Below are 17,500 nucleotides of genomic sequence, written 5' to 3' on the forward strand. Positions count from 1 at the left end.
GAGCCTGCATGAACGCAGCATGGGACGTTTACCGGCGCTTGATGACGTATAACAACAACAGGCTAGACTCGTGGGTCTCTAACCGTGGCTAACTAGTTCATAGCGTCCACCGCCATGTACACGAACACACAAACTGAAGGTTTACCTCCTCGTTGTCATTTTCTTTGTTATGCTTTCGGCGAGTTGCCTCTGTGACGTCACCGTCAGACCCGGTGGATCCTACCTGGGTCCTATCTGGGTCCTATCTAGGTCCTATCTGGGTCCTATCTGGGTCCTATCTGGGTCCTATCTGGGTCCTATCCGGGTCCTATCCGGGTCCTATCCGGGTCCTATCTGGGTCCTATCTAGGTCCTATCTGGGTCCTATCTGGGTCCTATCTGGGTCCTACCTGGGTCCTATCTGGGTCCTATCTGGGTCCTACCTGGGTCCTATCTGGGTCCTATCTGGGTCCTATCTGGGTCCTACCTGGGTCCTATCTGGGTCCTATCTAGGTCCTATCTGGGTCCTATCTGGGTCCTATCTGGGTCCTATCTGGGTCCTACCTGGGTCCTATCTGGGTCCCATCTGGGTCCTACCTGGGTCCTATCTGGGTTCTATCTGGGTCCTATCTGGGTCCTATCTGGGTCCTATCTGGGTTCTATCTGGTTCCTATCTGGGTCCTATCTGGGTTCTATTTGGTTCCTATCTGGGTCCTATCTAGGTCCTATCTGGGTCCTATCTGGGTCCTACCTGGGTCCTATCTGGGTTCTATCTGGGTCCTATCTGGGTCCTATCTGGGTCCTATCTGGGTTCTATCTGGTTCCTATCTGGGTCCTATCTGGGTTCTATTTGGTTCCTATCTGGGTCCTATCTGGGTTCTATCTGAGTCCTATCTGGGTTCTATCTGGGTCCTATCTGGGTTCTATCTGAGTCCTATCTGGGTCCTATCTGGGTCCTATCTGGGTCCTATCTGGGTCCTATCTGGGTCCTACCTGGGTCCTATCTGGGTCCTATCTGGGTCCTACTCTGCTGGACACACAACAGCTGAGAGGACCGAGTGAGAGGACATTCCTATAAAAGGTCCCGCCTCCAGAAACGGGGCTTATGTCTGTGGTTTGGAACTATTTCCAAGTGTTCCCTACGGATAGTAAATGACTGCAAAGCAGCATAATAAATATGGCAGTGCCATGTCGGCACTTTTTTCCATAACTTAAGTTGAAGTTCTCTTATTTTGCACAGACAGTGTTTACATGTGGAGCCATGTTGCATTTATGTTTGCATCCAGTGGAGCATTACAATAAAATTAGGCATAATGTATTAATTCAACAATAGGAGATATGTTATGTTGTTACCTAATAGTTTTGGTGTAAAAAGCCTGCAAATAACGGTATCGGGAATTAAGAGTTGGACAATATCGGATATCGGCAGAAAAGTCAACATCGAGCATCCTTAATTTTAATCCTTTACTTGTAGAATAACTTGTAGATGCAGGACGTTTCCATTGTGCTGCTGCTGCTGCTGTTATTATAAACTTCTGCTGACTGGAACATTTTGTACAGAGAGTTTGACGAGTGATGGACAAACAGTCAGCTGATGAGACTGTGAGCTCCGTTATCTCGCTGCCATTAATTAGACTGAGTGTAATTAACAGGAAGACAAAGTAAAGCTCCGCAGTGTGATGATAACGTTTATGTTGCTGCTACGTGACGCTACGCTGCCTCTGTGTTATAAAACCTTTAGTGATTACTACATCACCGATATCACCAACAACACCTGCTGCATACATTCAGGATTTATTACAGCAAGAAGAATCAGGAAGTTTCCTAATTTATACTAATAAAAGCTGAAAGTAACGTCAACAATTTAAACTGAGAATCTGAAATACTGAAAAAAGTTTCTCTTCTTTAATTGTAATTGTTCCTTTATTGACGCTTTGCATCCGTAAAATATAAAGGCCATTTAATATAGACAGGTATTGTACAATTATCAGATGGAAGGAAGGAAAGAAGGAAGGAAGGAAGGAAGGAAGGAAGGAGGGAAGGAAAAGATGGAAGGAAGGCGGGATATAAGGATGGAGGGAAGGAAAGGAAGGAAGGAGGTAAATAAGGAAGGAGGGAACTCTATATATTTCTTACTGCTGTTATTATTTATTGTTCTTTATTGCTGCTGCTATACTGTAAACATCCATCCACAGCAGCAAAGTGGAGAGCAAAAACAGAAAGAGTGTCAATAAGAAATAAAGACCATTAAATAATAAATAAGTACAGTAAATATACAAAATAGGGGCTTTTTTTCTTTCCTTCCTTCCTAGCTCTTAGATCTTTTGTCGTTCTTTTACATGTTTCTGACGAGCAGTCTTTTTATTTTCATGTGAAGCCTCTGATCAGATGTGAGGGTGAAACTTTTCTATTTTTGTTGTATTTTAACATCGAAAATACAAAAACGATGAATATATAAATGAGTATTTCCTCATCAATAAAAAAAGACGGAGGCTGATTTTGTGAATAATTGGATTCAGCTGAGCGACTGCATCCCAAAAATAAAACGCTGTTAATTGAAGCAGCAGTTAGCAGAGTTAGTGGAGCTCTTAGACAATAAAACAGAGCTTATATTTATATATTTAGCATTTTATAATCAACATGGCAGATCAAAGAGCTGAACATGGGAGAGAAAGAAAGGGTGAAATGAAATGAAAGGAACACGAGAGGATATATAAAAAGATTTTATAGGATTTAAAAAGACTTCAACACAACGCAAGATAGAAAATAAGCTCCAGTTTAATTAATTAAGTGTTTTATTGAGTTAACCTTCCTGTCGTCCTCCCGGGTCAAATTGACCCCGTCTGTTTTGACTGTTTCTTCTTTCCTCCCTTCCTTCCTTTCCTTCCGTCTGTCCTTCCTCCCTTCCTTCTTTCCTCCATCCCTCCTTCTCTCTTTCTTTCCTCCCCCCTACCTTCCTCCCTTCCCCTGTCCTTATTTCCTTCCTTCCTCCCTTCCTTTCTCGCTCCCACCCTCCCTCCTTCCTTCCTTCCTCCCTCCTTTCCTTCCTTCCTCCCTCCCTTCCTTCCTCCCTCCTTTCCTTCCTTCTTCCTCCCTTCCTTCCTCCTTTCTTTCCTTCTTCCTCCCTTCCTTCCTTCCTCCCTCCTTTCCTTCCGTCTTCCTTCCTTCTTCCCTCCCTCCTTCCCTTCCTTCTTCCTTCCTCCCTCTCTCCTTCCCTCCTTCCTTCCTCCCTCCTTTCTTTCCTTCTTGATGACAGTGTGACCTGGGTACTTTTCCCACCACATTCTAGTAAAATCCAGGACCCTGATATACTAATTCTATATAGTATATCCTATATACAGGGAGGAAGGAAGGAGGGAAGGACATAAGGAAGGAAGAAAGGGGGATGGAGTAAGGAAAGAAGGAAGGGAGGAAAGAGATAGGAAGGAAGGAAAGAGAGAAGGAGGAAGGACAGACGGAAGGGATGGGTGACATTACGGATGTTACGTCCATTTCTTATATACAGTCTATGCAATAAACTCTATTCTGTTAGTTTAACCCTTTCATGCATGGCGTCCACTACTATATTTGGACCATTTTAGGTGTAGCATCATGCTCCAAACAACCAGGTGGAGAATCCCCAAAAGTTCTGTCTACAATTTCATCTGAATATTTAGTCATTTTGAAATATTGCATCATACATTTATAATGGCGTGGGTAGAGGAGATGCTCCAAGTAGCGCAATAATTTCTGTTAAATCCTTTTATTCTCCATAATGTCATGCACCAAAGGGTATATTCTGTGTATTGGGCCTATATTTAGATTCTGCATTATTCCGTATGTTTTATTTAATATTATGATATATATAAATATCTGTGTTTGTGATTTTGTGCTTGCCAAAAAAAAAAACAACCCATCAGTCTCCTCTCATTTAATCATTCAAACATGAAAGGCAATAATCAGCGCCTCCAAAATGTTCCTATCTCTCTGTTTGTGGGCGAGTTTCATTCAAAGACTGAAAACACAGCACAGCTTCTAGTCCTGCTTTTCTCAAATCAGCAAATAAACACAACAAATGTAGTGAAAATCAGAAATAAATGAAAATGTGAATCCAGCCGACATTTCATCAGAGGAGAAATAAAGAGGAGACGGTCTGACATGAAGTTAGAGGCTAGAAAACATCTTTCTGAAGCAAAGTGCTTCGTGATGGGAGGCGGTCATGTGACAGATTATTATAGTCTACAGCTGCTGATGTTTCACTGTCAGCTGGACTCAGAGCTGCAGAAACACTGATGCTGCTGTCAGAGAAAAACACTGAAATGTAAAAGCTGCTGTGCAAAAACATGCCAATAAAAATCATCAAATCTAGAAAAAACAGCCATGATGATAACACAGTAAACAGAATATTCATTTTGATTTAGCATTTAGTTTGATTTAACCCTTCTGTTGTCCTCGAGTCAAGGAAGGAAGGAAGGAAGGCAGGGAGAAGGAAGGAAATGAGGAAGGAAGGGCGGAAGATTGACGGAAGGATGGAAGGGAGGCAGAAGGGAGGAAAGGAAGTGAGGAAAGAAGGAAGGGAGGAAGGAAAGGAGGAAGGAAGGACAGGAGGAAGGAAGGGAGGAAAGAAGGAAGGGAGGAAGATTAAAGGAAGGATGAAAGGGAGGCAGAAGGAAGGAAGGAAGGAAGTGAGGAAAGAAGGAAGGGAGGAAGGAAGGACAGGAGGAAGGAAGGAAGGGAGGAAAGAAGGAGGAAGTAAGGAAGGGAGGAAAGAAGGAATGAAGGAAGGAAGGATGGAAGGGAGGAAGAAAGATGGAAGGGAGGAAGATTGAAGGAAGGATGGAAGGGAGGCAGAAGGAAGGAAGGAAGGAAGGAAGGAAGTGAGGAAAGAAGGAAGGGAGGAAGGAAAGGAGGAAGGAAGGAAGGGAGGAAGGAAAGGAGGAAGGAAGGACAGGAGGAAGGAAGGAAGGAAGGAAGGACAGGAGGAAGGAAGGAAGGAAGGAAGGAAGGAAGGAAAGGAGGGAGGGAGGAAAAGAGGAAGTAAGTAAGGAGAGAAGGAAGGGAGGATGGAAAGGAAGGAAGTGAGGAAAGAAGGAAGGGAGGAAGGAAAGGAGGAAGGAAGGACAGGAGGAAGGAAGGAAGGAAGGGAGGAAAGAAGGAAGGGAGGAATATTAAAGGAAGGATGAAAGGGGGGCAGAAGGAAGGAAGGAAGGAAGTGAGGAAAGAAGGAAGGGAGGAAGGAAGGACAGGAGGAAGGAAGGAAGGGAGGAAAGAAGGAGGAAGTAAGGAAGGGAGGAAAGAAGGAATGAAGGAAGGAAGGATGGAAGGGAGGAAGAAAGATGGAAGGGAGGAAGATTGAAGGAAGGATGGAAGGGAGGCAGAAGGAAGGAAAGGAAGGAAGGAAGTGAGGAAAGAAGGAAGGGAGGAAGGAAAGGAGGAAGGAAGGACAGGAGGAAGGAAGGAAGGGAGGAAAGAAGGAAGTGAGGAAGGAAAGGAGGAAGGAAGGACAGGAGGAAGGAAGGAAGGAAGGAAGGAAGGAAGGAAGGAAGGAAGGAAGTAAGGAAGGAAGGAAAGGAGGGAGGGAGGAAAAGAGGAAGTAAGTAAGGAGAGAAGGAAGGGAGGATGGAAAGGAAGGAAGTGAGGAAAGAAGTATGGAAGGAGGAGGGAGCAAAGAAAGAGGGTAAGGAGGGGAAGAACGAAGGAAAAATTAAAAAAAAAAGGAAGGAAGGAAAGAAGGAACAGTCAAAAGAGACGGGGTCAATTTGACCCGGGAGGACAACAGGAGGGTTTTTATGTATAAAGTGTGTGTATATAATTGGATGGGTGAGGATGATGTAATACCTTTGTAACAAATGAAGGTGATTGTAAATGGAGGTTAGGGTTAGATGGTCAAATGTATGTCATCTGATTTCTAGAAGGAATGGTAATTATGTTGAAAGGTTGTTTGTTTTATGTCCTTGCTCACAAATTAGGAGGAAAACAACCTGCATGCACCATTTCCTTGTTTTGATGAGCTCTTAATGTTTGGGTCAGTGATGGAGACATTATGTTGATAATCATCTGCACTGATTGTGTGATTTTATGAGGTTTACACAGCGAGCATTAAAACACCAATCACAGGTGCATCTATGAGCATTATACTGATTAATTAGGGTCGACTTCTGTGTGATTAATGTCATCCTGCCATTTTATTTAGCTGTTGTTGACACAGCTTGTGAAGTTGGTTTAGATACGAGCTACAAACTGATCATTGATTACATTTGTGAGATATGAAGCTGATGATGGTTTACAGGTTGATGTGATGAACTAATGGACGCTGTGAGAGAACCTCGCTGATGACACACAGTCGGTGAAAATACACTTATTCTACTTTCCCATTGGCTTCATTAGCAGCTGAGCAGACAGGTGGAGCAGGGAGATAATTGATATGAAAACAGCCAATTAAGGACATCTTTATCCATTTATGGCTAATTGTTAGAGTGGCTGGCTTCTGGCTTTGTGTAGACACACGGTGTTAGTCATTAATCTGCAGAGTCGTATGCATCTGGCCCTGTGTGTGTGTGTGTGTGTGTGTGTGTGTGTGTGTGTGTGTGTGTGTGTGTGTGTGTGTGTGTGTGTGTGTGTGTGTGTGTGTGTGTGTGTGTGTGTGTGTGTGGTTCACTTTGTCTCAGACTCACAAAAAGCCCACCTGCACACATCAGGGAAAATAACCCTCATTACCGTTGTAGAATAATATTGGTTCTAGGGTCGAGTACATTTAATTCCGGTAGATTCACGCACATCATTCTGGAGCGTAACTCACAAGCTGAGCTCCTGTGTGTGTGTGTGTGTGTGTGTGTGTGTGTGTGTGTGTGTGTGTGTGTGTGTGTGTGTGTGTGTGTGTGTGTGTGTGTGTGTGTCTTTTATTACTTTCTACAAACACTTTAACAATTACTGTGTTAAAAATGTTTCTATCGAGCTGCTGTTCAGGAATATTCACATATCGAATCATCTCACGCTTATATATTTTAGACATTTGGTGATTCCCCTCCCACATCACCACTAATGTTCAAAACTGGTGTAAGTTTACAAACTCCCCAAATCGATCAAACTCCTCGTTACAGAAGCAGAAGGTGTCAGAGTAACGTGTTCATCTGTATTTTTGGCTGTCAGGATTTGTTTCTATACGATATGATTTGGTACAATTCGATACATTACGATATGATACGATCCATTACGATATGATACGATACATTACGATGTGATATATTACGATATGATACAATACAATACCTTACGATATGATATGATACATTACGATGTGATATATTACGATATGATACATTACGATACATTACAATACATTACGATACATTACGATGTGATACAATATGATACATTACGATACAATACGATACATTACGATATGATCCGATGCATTACGATAAGATACATTACGATATGATCCGATGCATTACGATACGATACATTACGATATGATACGATACGATACATTACGATATGATACGATACGATACATTACGATACAATACGATACATTACGATATGATCCGATGCATTACGATAAGATACATTACGATATGATCCGATGCATTACGATACGATACATTACGATATGATACGATACGATACATTACGATATGATACGATACGATACATTACGATACAATACTTTACTTTACAATACGATACATTACGATACCATATGATACGATACAGTACGATACAATATGATACGCTACAATATGATACGATATATTATGATACGATACATTATGATACGATATGATACGATAGATTATGATACAATACATTATGATACGATATGATACGATACGATACATCGTGATACCGTACTTATATTACTCTAACTCTCTCATTAGTTATGGGGTGTCCATGCAAAATGTCTCAATTAAAAATGTTTCTATCGAGCTGCTGTTCAGGAATATTCACAAATCGAATCATCTCACGCTTATATATTTTAGACATTTGGTGATTCCCCCCCCACATCACCACCAACGTCCAAGACTGGTGTAAGTTTACAAACTCCCCAAATCGATCAAACACCTCGTTCCAGAAAGCAGAAGGTGTCAGAGTAACGTGTTCATCTGTATTTTTGGGCTCTTTGTTGGGTTTTCAGAGTTTTTCTCAGCAGCTGCAGGACTGTGTAACTGCTCAGCGTGACTAAAGGAAGTTCAGCTCTCTGTTAACGAGACTCTGACAGCTGATTTTTTTTTAACTGATTCTCTGGGAGCCATTTTGACACAGGCTCAAATTAAACAGCTTATCTTCTCTGTGCTGTTATCAGCTCCGAAGGTTCCACTTGTCTCTTTTGGCTTCAGGCTATTAGGAGCCGTTTTATCTCTGATTGTCTTTTTTTTTTTTAGACGCCTCTGCTCATCACAGATTCGTGAAACGAGGCAGTTTTTTTTTTTTTGCCCAGTAAGCAAACCTCGTTCAATTTTCACCCGTCTTTCATCTCTTCTTCGAGTCTCGCTGACGTTTACTTTAACAGATGAGTTGTTGGCTCGTCTTCTGCTCGGTGAAGCTTTAAAACAGCAGAGTGTCGTCTCACTGCGATGAAGGTAAAACTCCACCTGAGAAAGTTTCCTCTTTGAATAAATCTGATAAATCTCTAATGAGTCAATTAAAGGCTGATAAAAACAAAAGGCATGAACCAGCAGACGTATATTCAGCTACGTGTCTGCGTTTCAACAGCTGTTAAACTCTCTGCCCACTCAATATTAAAGTGTGATTGCATTTCTGCTCATACATTAGCTAATTGAGCTCCAGGGTACAATTAATACAGTTACCTATTATTAACTGTGACATTGATCGCCAGGAATAAATGATAAGCAATAATTTTGAGTCATTTAAAAAAAAAAGTCAAAATTCTCTAATTCCAGTCTTTTTATGTAGTTGTGAATTATGTGTATTATGCTGTAAAGGTGTAGAGGGGCGGTAAAGAAAATAGATAGATTCATGTTGATTTTCAACATTTGATCAGAGTGTCATGTAGAGAGTCTAAGCTGGGATAAAATGTGTTAATATTAAATAACAATATCAATCCAGCAGGTTAATAATACAAAGCTGACATGGATCATTGGGATCATTGACAGACGTTGAAGGTTTTCCTATTTATTTCAATGCAGTGAGTTTTCTTGGAGTGACATCTAGTGGTCATTGGAGGAACTGCAGCTTTAACTTCAGCATGATAAAATTGATCTGCTCTGTAATTTGTCCTGAAGAGTCGACACTTCCTCCTGATGGGCAAATTTATTTTACTCCATTATCACCTCAGCTGCTGATTGGTTCATCAATACACAGCCGAGCTTCCTTAACCTTTGTGTCATCCTCCCGGGTCAAATTGACCCCATCTGTTTTGACTGTTCCTTCTTTCCTCCCTTCCCTTTTTCCTCTGTCCTTCTTTCCTTTCTTCCTCCATTCCTCTTTTCTTTTCTCCCTCCTACCTTCCTTCGTTATTTCCTCCACCCTTCCTTCCTTCCTTCCTTTCCTTCCTCCCGTCCTTCCTCCTTCCTTCCTCCTTCCTTTCCTTCCTCTCTTCCTTCTTTCCTCCCTCCATCCTTCTCTCTTTCTTTCCTCCCCCTAGCTTCCTTCCTTCCTTCCTTCCTCCCTTCCTCTTTTCCTTTCTACCTCCCTCCCTCCCTCCCTCCCTCCCTCCCTCCCTCCCTCCTTCTCTCTTTCTTTCCTCCCCCTAGCTTCCTTCCTTCCTCTTTTCCTTTCTCCCTCCCTCCCTCCCTCCCTCCCTCCTTCTCTCTTTCTTTCCTCCCTCGTTTCTTCCTTCCTTCTTCCTTCCTCCTTTCCTTCATTCTTCCTTCCTCCTTTCCTTCCTTCCTCCCTCCCTCCTTTCCTTCCTTATTCCATCATTCCTTCCTCCTTCCTTTCCTTCCTTCGTCCTCCCTTCCTTCCTTGACTCGAGGACAACAGGAGGGTTAAAGTCCTCCGCGTTAGAGTCGTCTCTCTCTCTCTCTCTCTCTCTCTCTCTCTCTCTCTCTCTCTCTCTCTCTCATCCTATCATCTTTCGATTGGTTTATTGATTCTTGCAGCTGTCTGATTGTCCCGACTGATAAAAACTCTTCATGCTTTTTTTTTTTTCTTTCTCTTTCTCAGCTGGACAACGTGGACGAGCAGGCGGCTCAGATCCGCAGAGAGCTGGACGGACGGTTACAACTGGCCGAGAAGATCGCCAGGGTGGGAAACTCATACATAACACACACATTATATATCAATAAATAAAGATCAACAGCCTGTAAAACCATATGAATCTATATCAAGTTGCGTCCTAGGCTCTTATCAAGCTTATCAGAGGAGGAAATCACTTCTAAACGTACAGAAAATTCCCAAATTGATGCATTTATGTTCCTAATTTAAGGAAAAGGAGTAAAAACACACTCATCAACTTTCTATAACTCAGGAAATTACTCTTATCTCTGCTGAGATTTAGGAGCTTTAAAAGGAGTCCTGACCCTTTCCAGGCAGATATTTCAGTGTTTTATGAAAGCGTGATAAGAGTAAACATACTGAGATAGATATATTTGTTTTTCCTCCCCCTCAGAAAAAAAGGTGTAACGGGAAACGTGAAGCTTTGCAACTGTGATTAATTAAACTTTTATCGCTCTTATACAGATATTTCACATGTGAGAGTGAACTTAAACACAGTCATGCCTCCCTGGCTTCATAATGAATCTCAACTTTATTGCAACAGGTCAAATATCTTTCTAAAGGTCTTTAATAAGAATAATAGTCTGTATGTAAAATGCAACATGTGCTTAACATAAAAGCAGATAATAAAAGCATTTATGATATTAAAAAATGAGATAAAGTTAAGTTTCAGATAAGGAGTCATGATAAACTCTTTATACTCGACCTGACCAGCAAACAGCAGAGAGACACACAGTTAGTGAGCAGCTGCTGAAGAAAGTGAAACATGAAGCAGTTAAACAGTCACGGGTTTTATCTCAGGAGTTTGGAGAGACCAAATCATTGCCACAAATATTTCATTGATCTCTTTAGATAGATAGATGGATGGATGGATGGATGGATGGATGGATGGATGGATGGATGGATGGATAGATAGATAGATAGATAGATAGATAGATAGATAGATAGATAGATAGATAGATAGATAGATAGATACATTGATGGATAGATAGATAGATAGATAGATAGATAGATAGATAGATAGATAGATAGATAGATGGATAGATGGATGGATGGATGGATGGATGGATAGATGGATGGATGGATGGATGGATGGATGGATGGATGGATAGATGGATAGATGGATAGATAGATGGATGGATGGATGGATGGATGGATGGATGGATGGATAGATGGATAGATGGATAGATAGATAGATAGATAGATAGATAGATAGATAGCTAACGTGAAGTAAAGCTCTGTGTTTGATGATGTGTCTGAACGTCCGTCCTACAGGAGAGGAGATACCCAAAGTTCGTCTCCGGCGACATGGAGGCTCTTTACGTGGAGGAGCTGCGATCGTCCGTCAACCTGCTGATGGCGAACCTGGAGAGTCTGCCGGTGTCTAAAGGAGGGCCGGACTTCAAACAGAAGCTCAAACGCTCCACCATGAACAACTCCTTCCTGGACATGGGAGACGAGGGAGACATCCTGTCCAAGTCTGACGTGGTGCTGTCCTTCACGCTGGAGGTGAGTGAGGCTCTGATTGAATGATTATAACTCCAACAACATGCCTGCTGAGACTGGACAGCTCATTTTAATATATATTGATCCAACCTTTAGTAGAAATGCCAAAAATTGCTATAAATGATCCATACATGTTCATGATAGGTTATCAACAAATACATTTTCTGTGTTTTTTTACACTTTATTTGCAGATTAACTCAATAGCAAACAAGAGAGAACACATTAAAACTGCAAATACTATTCACATTATACAACAAACAGTAAAAAGTCTGGTATGTTTGGTTTTCTTAAGAACATTAGTTGCATTAAATCTTTTAAATATTATAAGTTTTTCCCATAGACTGTATATAAATGGTTTGTGGACTGCTGCTCGGAGGCCAATAGTATCGGATCTGAGCAGCGCCATCTTGAAAATGTCAGGTGCATGCTGTGAAAAATAAAAACGGATTCTACTTATATGGGCATCAGGAGGAGCATGAGGCGCCCTCCTGAACCTGTGAACCAATCAACCTGTCAATCACCACGTAGCCACGCCCTAATGCATACCCTGCTTTATCGTCACATATAAAATCAGGGAGGCCAAAATGTCCCAAATGAACATCATACTGCATTGAAGAAGGCTTTAAACTAGCGATTGAGACCATAAACACATTTTCAAAACGTTTACTGAGGTTAGAAATCAAGTGAGAAGTTGGTGAATTCTCCATTGACTTGTATAGAGACGGAAGTCCTTTTGACACCAAAACGGTCGCCCCCTGGTGGCCTTTTGATAGAATGCAGTTTTAAGTTACTTCCGCGTTGGCCTCATTGCAGAGGACCGGAGCTCCCCGCCTGGTCTCAACCCTCCACTGTGTTTTCAGATCGTGATCGTTGAGGTTCAGGGGTCTGAAGTCGGTCGCTCCGAACCGGATCGTTTACTGCACGATGGAGGTAGACGGAGGAGAGAAGCTGCAGACGGACCAGGCTGAAGCCTCCAGACCACAGTGAGTAGCTCTTCTTCTTCTTCTTCTTCTTCTTCTTCTTCTTCTTCTTCTTCTTCTTCTTCTTCTTCTTCTTCTTCTTCTTCTTCTTCTTCTCTTCTTCTTCTTCTTCTTCTTCTTCTTCTTCTTCTTGTTCTTGTTCGCCTCCTCCTCCTTTTTCTTCTTCTCTTTTTTTTAAAGAATGACCAAACAAACAGCCAATTAGACACCTGACGACCTCGCTGGTCACCGGTTGGGATCCTGTGATGTAAACCAGACTCCCCCCCCCCCCACCCCCCCCCCCCCCCCCCCCCCCCCCCCCCCCCCCCCCGTTAGCCTCGGCTGTAATTAACCCTAACCTATCATCCCTCATCTTCAATAACACACACACCGAACACGCTTAACGACATCGTAGTTAACTCTAATTACACGGACAACATGATCAACATGATTATCTGTGATTACAGCGTCGTCCCTCTGCGGTTAATCACAGACGACCTGCTTCATTACTGATACTCTGCATTATTCATTAAAGGACCGAAACACTGGTTTTAAATGTTTGTTTATCAGGTATTTACACTTTGAACTTCTAAATTAAGTTTGCATTTTCATTTCCTTGCTCTTGTTTCACCTGCTGCAGAGTTTCACACACAAAACTAATTTACTTTCTGCAAGAAGAAAATGAGGAAGGAGGGAGGAGAGAAGGAGGAGAGAGGAAGGAGGGAGGGAGGAAGGAGGGAAGGTAGGAGGAGGAAGGAGGGAGGGAGGGAGGAGGAAGAAGGAGAGAGGGAGGAAAGAGGGAGAGAGGAGGAGGGAAGGAGGGAGGAGAGAGGGAGGAGGGAAGGAAGGAGGGGAGAGAGAGGGAGGGAGGAGAGAGGAGGGAGAGGGAGGAGGAGGAAGGAGAGAGGAAAGAGGGATGAGGAGGAAGGAGGGAGGAGAGAGGAAAAAGGGAGGAGGAGGAAGGAGGAGAGAGGAAAGAGGAGGAGAGAGGGAGGAGGAGGGAGGAGAGAGGGAAGAGGGAGGAGAGAGGGAGGGAGGAGGAGGAGGAGAGGGAAGGGAGGAGGAGGAGAGAGGAAGGAGGGAGGAGAGAGGGAGGAGGAGGGAAGAGGAAATGGAGGAAAGAGGGAAGGAAGGAGGGAGGAGAGAGGGAAGAAGGAAGGAGGGAGGGAGGAGGAGAGAGGAGGGAGAGAGAGAGGAAGGAGGGAGGAGCAGTTTTTTCCTCCTTCTCCTTCTTCTTTTCCTTCTCCTCCTCCTCCTCTTCCTCCTCCTCACTACGTGTCAGCAGTCAGTCACTAACCGCTGCTGGAGGCATCACATCATTAAAGCTTTTATTAATTTATAACATCATAGAACAAATATGTGTATTTCTCTTTTAATGTTCTGTTAATGAGAATAAATCTGACTGATAGATGAGGCTAAATGGTTTGTAAACAATAGCAAAACTAAATTAATGAATAATAAATTAACTAAAAATAACTTTTACACCCATTAAATGTTATTTTAATCATCTGATTAAACACATCAGAGCCTCTGCTGTGGCTTTGCTGCACTTCAGCCACTTGGCAAAGGTTTTTTTTATTGCAGTCATTCTCCGCTTTTTATAATTTAATTACGACATCAAGTACTTGACTGCTGTTGCCTGGCAACCTGGAATATTTTAACATAAGCAGGAATGAATGGATGAATTTTACCTGTTTGGATTCATCTTAACATGGTTTTAGAGGAAGTTAAAGACTGAGAGGTTTAAATTTATGTATATGTCCTCCCTTCTGCTCCCTCCTCCCTCTCTCCTCCTCCCTCCCTCCTTCCTCTCTCCTCCCTCTCTCCTCCCTCCTTCCTCTCTCCTCCCTCCTTCCTCTCTCCTCCCTCCTTCCTCTCTTCCTCCCTCTCTCCTCCTCCTCCCTCTTTCCTTCCTCTCTCCTCCCTCTCTCCCTCCCTCCTTCCTCCCTCCTCCCTCCTTCCTTCTCCTCCCTTTCTCCACCCTCCTCCTTCCTCCCTCCTTCCTATCTCCTCCCTCTCTCCCTCCCTCCTTCCTTCCCTCCTTCCTCTCTCCTCCCTCCTCCCTCTCTCCTCCCTCCTTCCTCCTCCTTCCTTCCCTCCTTCCTATCTCCTCTGTCCTCCCTTCTCCTCCCTCCTTCCTCTCTCCTCCCTCCTCCTTCCTCCTCCTTCTCTCTCCTCCCTCCTCCCTCCCTCCTTCCATCCTTCCTTCCCTCCTTCCTCTTTCCTCCCCCTCTCCTTTCTCCTTCCTCTCTCCTTCCTCTCTCCTCCCTCCTTCCTTCCCTTCTTCCTCTCTCCTCCTCCTCCCTCCTTCCTCCCTCCTTCCTTCCCTCCTTCCTCTCTCCTCTGTCCTCCCTTCTCCTGCCTCCTTCCTCTCTCCTCCCTCCTTCCTTCCCTTCTTCCTCTCTCCTCCTTCCTCCCTCCTTCCTTCTCCTCCCTCCTCCTCCTTCCTCCCTCCTTCTTCTCTCCTCCTTCCTCCCTCCTTCTATCTCCTCCCTCTCTCCTTCCTTCTCCTCCCTCCCTCCTCTCTCCTCCCTCTTTCCTCTCTCCTAAATATTTAAATAACACAAAGTCAGAGTTACTTCTGCTCCGATATGTCTTATAGATCTGGTGTGTGTGTGTGTGTATGTGTGCGTGCATGTGAAGTGAACACACACCTCTTCCTGCACAATGTTGCCTTGGAAACAGGGGAAAGTGAATATGGAGCTCGGCTTTGCTTCTACAGCCCTCAACAAGTGGAAGGGTCACTTGTCATCTGAGTGTCATGCACACACACACACACACACACACACACAACACACACACACACACACACACACACACACACACTCAGAATGACAGATATGACATAAAGGCGTGTAATGTCTCCATCATGGTGAACATGCTGTGTTATTATTCCCTCTCATATGAACAATAAGTGATTGTTAATAATAATAATGGCCGACACTCTGACTCTGGATCAGTGACTCAGACCCGATGTGACGATATTTACAGGAAACAGCAGCAGGTTGTTTTTTTCTCTGGTGACCTTTTCAGTGAAGTTAACACGAGCTGCAGCACGAGACGTCTGAACAGCTGATTGAAGAATGAGACTCTCTCCTCCCTCTCTCCCTCCTCCTTCCTCTCTCCTCCCTCTCTCCTCCTCCTTCCTCTCTCCGTCCATCCTTCCTCTCTCCTCTGTCCTCCCTCTCTCCTTCCTCTCTCCTTCTCTCTCCTCCCTCCTTCCTTCCCTCCTTCCTCTCTCCTCCCTCCTTCCTCTCTCCTCCCTCCTTCCTTCCCTCCTTCCTCTCTCCGTCCTTCCTTCCTTCCTTCCTTCCTTCCTTCCTTCCTTCCTTCCTTCCCTTCCTTCCTTCCTTCCCTCCTTCCTTCCCTCCTTCCTTCCCTCCTTCCTCTCTCCTCTGTCCTCCCTTCTCCTCCCCTCCTTCCTCTCTGCTCCCTCCTTTGTCCTCCCCTTCTCCATCCTTCCTCTCTCCTCCCTCCCTCCTTCCTTCCCTCCTTCCTCCCTCCTTCCTTCTTTCCTCCCTCCTCCCTCCCTCCTCCCTCCTCCCTCCTTCCTCCCTCCCTCCTTCCTCCCCTCCTTCCTTCCCTCCTTCCTCTTCCTCCCTTCTTCCTCTGTCCTCCCTCTCTCCCTCCCTGTCTCCTCCCTCCTTCCTCTCTCCTCCCTCCTTCCTCTCTCCTCCCTCCTTCCTCCCTCCCCCATCCTTCCTCTGTCCTCCCTCCTCCCTACTCCCTCCTCCCTCCTCACTAGTCTCCTCGCTGTCTAAATGAAAACATTAAGATAAGATCAGATATTCCTTTATTATTCCCACAATGGGGAAATTTGCATTATCACAGCAGCAAGTGGACAGTAATAGAATATAAGAGCAGCAATAAGAAACAGAATAAAGAACAATAATAGTAAGAAATATGTAGTATGTCTTATTGCACAGATTAAAGTGAAATAAATATATATGTATATTATATGAATATTGCACACAATTGAAATTGGTAGTATACATGAAATACTAATATTGCAGAGGAGGAGCTGCTTTATGCTTTAGCTGCAATTATTATTATCACTGTTAAAATAAATAACAATAATAATAATAATACTGTATCATTCCTCAGGTTCTCAGAGTTCAGAGCAGCACAGACTAAACCTCACAGGAAGGATGAAATGGGGAAAGTGTTGTAGCTGGCGGCTCAGTGAATGACAGACGAGTCAGACTGAGAGCTGAGATGTGTTACATGAAATATGAAGCAGCAGCTTCTCTGTTCTCGTCTCTGTGAGGTTTAAAAACTGACCAAACGCTGCAGAACATGTGCTTTATGTAAATCAGTAAACACAGATAAACAATAATCATCTAATTATCTTCCAACACATTTACATTATAGTTTAACCTTCCTGTCTGTTTTAACTGTTCCTTCTTTCCTTCCTTCCTTCCTTCCTTCCTTCCTTCCTTCCTTCCTTCCTTCCTTCCTTCCTTCCTTCCTTCCTTCCTTCCTTCCTTCCTTCTTTCCTCCCTTCCTTCTTTCTTCCCTTCCTTCCTTCCGTCTGTCCTTCCTCCATCCCCCTTCCTTTCCTTCCTTCTTCTTTTCTCCCTCCTCCCTCCTTTCCTTCCTTCTTCCATCCTTCCTTCCTTCCTTTCCTTCCTCCCTTCCTTCTTTCTTCCCTTCCTTCCTTCCGTCTGTCCTTCCTCCATCCCCCTTCCTTTCCTTCCTTCTTCTTTTCTCCCTTCCTCCCTCCTTTCCTTCCTTCTTCCATCCTTCCTTCCTTCCTTCCTTCCTCCCTTCCTTCTTTCTTCCCTTCCTTCCTTCCGGTCTGTCCCTTCCTCCATCCCCCTTCCTTTCCTTCCTTCTTCTTTTCTCCCTTCCTCCCTCCTTTCCTTCCTTCTTCCATCCTTCCTTCCTTCCTTTCCTTCC

General features: G+C 43.8%; 1 protein-coding gene across 1 annotated transcript in view; it reads left to right on the top strand.

Annotated features, from left to right (window-relative positions):
• Window positions 1–17,500, top strand: part of LOC133981833 (calcium-dependent secretion activator 2-like) — a 64,931-nt gene that overhangs the window by 19,197 nt on the left and 28,234 nt on the right. Inside the window, 4 exon segments of the mRNA XM_062420691.1 lie at window positions 10,086–10,166; window positions 11,412–11,645; window positions 12,503–12,523; window positions 12,525–12,625. Of these exon segments, the coding sequence (XP_062276675.1) occupies window positions 10,086–10,166; window positions 11,412–11,645; window positions 12,503–12,523; window positions 12,525–12,625 (437 nt within the window).

Source organism: Scomber scombrus, chromosome 6 (genome assembly GCF_963691925.1).
Source record: "Scomber scombrus chromosome 6, fScoSco1.1, whole genome shotgun sequence".
Taxonomy (NCBI): domain Eukaryota; kingdom Metazoa; phylum Chordata; class Actinopteri; order Scombriformes; family Scombridae; genus Scomber; species Scomber scombrus.